The following is a 3,071-nucleotide window of genomic DNA, read 5'->3' as shown; positions in this document are numbered from 1 at the left end:
CTTTGCTACCGCACCACCTCGTCGGCAAATTGCTAAGCGAAGCTTGGGTTGGACGCGGGGCGGCGGGAGGATAAGGGGAGTGGCGGCTCTGCGTGAGGGGAACGAGAAAGACTTTCGTTCGGTTTCCACCTCCTGTAAAACAACGTCGGAGCTGATGTGGAGCTAAATTTACGTGAGGATCTGTGCTGAAATCCAACGGCAGTTAAAGCGTTCTACGGGAAACCTTCAAAATCTGACGTCTGGTTTTTATCCGTTTCGAAAATCCAACGCCCCCGACGTGGCCCGAACGAGCGAGCCGGAGGCAGTTTTCCTTTTGCTTCTGTCACTCCACGGGAAGAAACACCGAACCACCACGCATTATGTGTCTGCATCCCCATGACGCTTTCCGGCCAGGACCCCCAACCCCAGCTCATTCTAAACTGTTGCTTGCTCCAGTAGTGACAGAACCCGAAAGATTCCGCCGCTGTGCCGCTCGCCAAACACCCACCAAAACCCCACCAAAAACGCAGTTTCTATTATATCAGGACTAGGGAAACCCTTTGCTCCCCAAGTGATATCGGTCAAACGTGCGAACACGCAAACACAAGAAGGAGAGCCTTCCCTCCGGATCTTGACGCCGCTTCTCTTCTTGTTCGCCATGTGCGGTGGCAGACGGCGCCGTCGCGGCGGCTCTGACGCGACGGCAGGAGAGCCCGGCGGGTGGGGGTTCTGCGCGCCAGCGCTCGCCGTCGTGGCCCTGGCGGCCGCCGCGGCGGTCGCGTTCCTGGAGGGCACCGCCGGCGGCGTCGCCTACGCGGGCGACGGGTGGTTCCACGAGTGCGCCAAGTGGGACGCCGAAGGCGGGAGGTTCCTGGTGTCCACCTTCTTCGGCGCCGGCGTGGCCGAGGTGCGCGTCGGGGCGGGGGAAGAGGAGGCCCTGGCTGAGCGGGTCGTGGTGGCGGACCCCGACGTGGCCGGGAGGGTGGCGCTGGGGCTCGTCGTGGACGCGCCCAGGCGGCGGGTCCTCGTGGCCTACGCCGACCGGCCTCCGAGCTTCGGGTACGCCGCCGTGGGCGCGTACGATCTTCGCTCGGGGCGCCGCCTCTTCCTCGCCCGGCTCGACGGACCAGGTGCGTCTCTCCACCCGTGATCGATGGCTTCTCCGCCATTCGTCCATATGCGAATGTTGTTGCTTTCTAGCCGTCCGATTAGGATCATCTTTGCGAAAACAACAAAGATTAGGGTGATCAGGTGGACCACTGAGCGGTGGGCCCTGCTCTGCCCCGTCGCCGTCAAGAACCGTTGCGCATGGGACGCCGGACATTCCTTCCATTGGGGAATGAACGATGAGTGGGCTGCGGCATGGGCACCATTAATTATGTCCACGAATGATCCATGTCGATCCTGTGGTGGCTTCCCTTCTTTTCTCTGACAAGAAGACATAAAGGGTGATAGCATCTTCACATTATTAGGTGTAGGACCCTGCCGTACGAATTAGGATGCTGCTATCACTGGATTACTCGATTTGTTGGGAACCTTGCAGTTAGCATTGATCAACTCAAACCATCCGCGATGCATCTTCCACGCACTGCACTGGAACATGTTCCCTGCTTTCAGCTAAGGTGTTGCCGGTTAAGCACCGAGCGGTAGAAAAACTTCCTAAAACATGATTATGGACAGTATCCTCGAATAAAAATAATTTTAAGATCAGTTTTGAGTTTTGACTGTTGGTTAGTTTATCCAAGCGATAGATGTCCTTGTTACGAACCATTAGTAGTTTCGTCTTGCCTGCTTAATGTAGGAAAATTTTGCTTTCTTACATCATTCGATCAAGCTCTGGCTAAGGTACCACCTAATTCTAATTGACTGATCTGTGTTTCATCCGCGTGCAGGCGAGTCCTCGTTCGCCGACGACGTGGCCTCGGACGACGACGGCAACGTGTACGTGACCGACATCCTGGGCAACAAGATCTGGAAGGTGAACCCGGACGGCGAGCCGCTCTCTGTCTTCAAGAACGCCACCTTCAGGCAGCGGCCCGGGACGATGGACAACCTCATCGGCCTCAACGGCATCGTCTACCACCCCAACGGCTACCTCATCGTCGTCCACACCTCCGGCGGCGACCTCTTCAAGGTGGACCCCAAGACGGGGGCCGTGAGCGTCGTCAGGGTGCGGGGCTCGCTCAAGAGCGGCGACGGGCTGGAGCTGATCTCGCCGACGAAGCTGGCCGTCGCTGGCAAGCCGAGCAGGCTGGTCGAGAGCTCCGACGACTGGGAGACCGCGAGCGTCACGGGACGGTATGTCGGGCCGGTGCACCGGATTGGGTCGTCGGCGACGGTGAAGGACGGGGACGTGTACGTCAACCACATCGTCGGGTTCGGTCTCGGCAGGAAGAAGACGCACGTCCTCGCCAAGGCGGTGTTCGCGCCTTTGTAGCACTCCATCGATGTGGTCGAGTTGATGTGGCATTTGTCTATTTTATTAAATTCAGTCGTATTTCTTGGCTACCACTCTTGCCATCCCACCAAAGAGAATAGCCTTCAACCAAGGGATGAAAGTTCATGTGATATGTTGCCATTTTATCTCGGGAGTTACGCGTTCAGCAAGGAAGTGATGCACATACAACGCCCTTGCCATGTCCAACCAAGTAACCACCTTGTCGAACTTCGTCTCCGCTCTTCAAGCCGGCATTGGTGTAGCTACCGACCTTGACAGCATTAGCAGGACATTACTAGACCTCACAAGTCCCTCCCGTTTGGTTCCTAGGGACTTTTTCTAGTCTCTGGGACTAAAAAGTCCCTGAACCAAACACCCCCTCAACCACAAACCACACATATCCAGAAATAAATATTATTACTCGCATTAATTGCAATTGATTTGGGAAACAACATTAAGAATGACCCGCGCATGGTTGATTCACACTCCACTGCCTTGATCCACTTGGCTACATATGCCCTATTCAGCGACGCGAGCCACCGGGTCCAGATCCGGCCCCACGCGTGGGACACTTTCATGGTTAGCTTATCGGAAGGGGTTTCTTCAGCTTTGGCGGACCTTCACGCGGACGGGGCGCAACAGCTCGCCCAGGCCA

At 56.7% G+C, this 3,071-nt stretch overlaps 1 protein-coding gene across 1 annotated transcript; it reads left to right on the top strand.

Moving 5' to 3' along the window:
- Positions 1 to 344: 344 nt before the first annotated feature.
- Positions 345 to 2,562, top strand: LOC109742838 (uncharacterized). Its single transcript, XM_020301936.4, has 2 exons — positions 345 to 1,109; positions 1,872 to 2,562. The coding sequence occupies exons 1-2, from the start codon at positions 638 to 640 to the stop codon at positions 2,414 to 2,416; spliced, it is 1,017 nt and encodes a 338-aa protein (XP_020157525.1). The 5' UTR covers positions 345 to 637; the 3' UTR covers positions 2,417 to 2,562.
- The last annotated feature ends 509 nt before the right edge of the window (positions 2,563 to 3,071 follow it).

The sequence above is a fragment of the Aegilops tauschii genome, chromosome 4 (assembly GCF_002575655.3).
Source record: "Aegilops tauschii subsp. strangulata cultivar AL8/78 chromosome 4, Aet v6.0, whole genome shotgun sequence".
NCBI classification, from domain to species: domain Eukaryota; kingdom Viridiplantae; phylum Streptophyta; class Magnoliopsida; order Poales; family Poaceae; genus Aegilops; species Aegilops tauschii.
This window is presented reverse-complemented; position numbering and strand designations above follow the sequence as displayed.

Bases quoted from the DNA above. Each gene is read 5' to 3' on its own strand.
- LOC109742838 (XM_020301936.4), top strand. From the start codon at position 638: ATGTGCGGTGGCAGACGGCGCCGTCGCGGCGGCTCTGACGCGACGGCA. The intron at 1,110-1,871 runs GTGCGTCTCTCC...ATCCGCGTGCAG, and splicing joins CGCCCGGCTCGACGGACCAG to GCGAGTCCTCGTTCGCCGAC.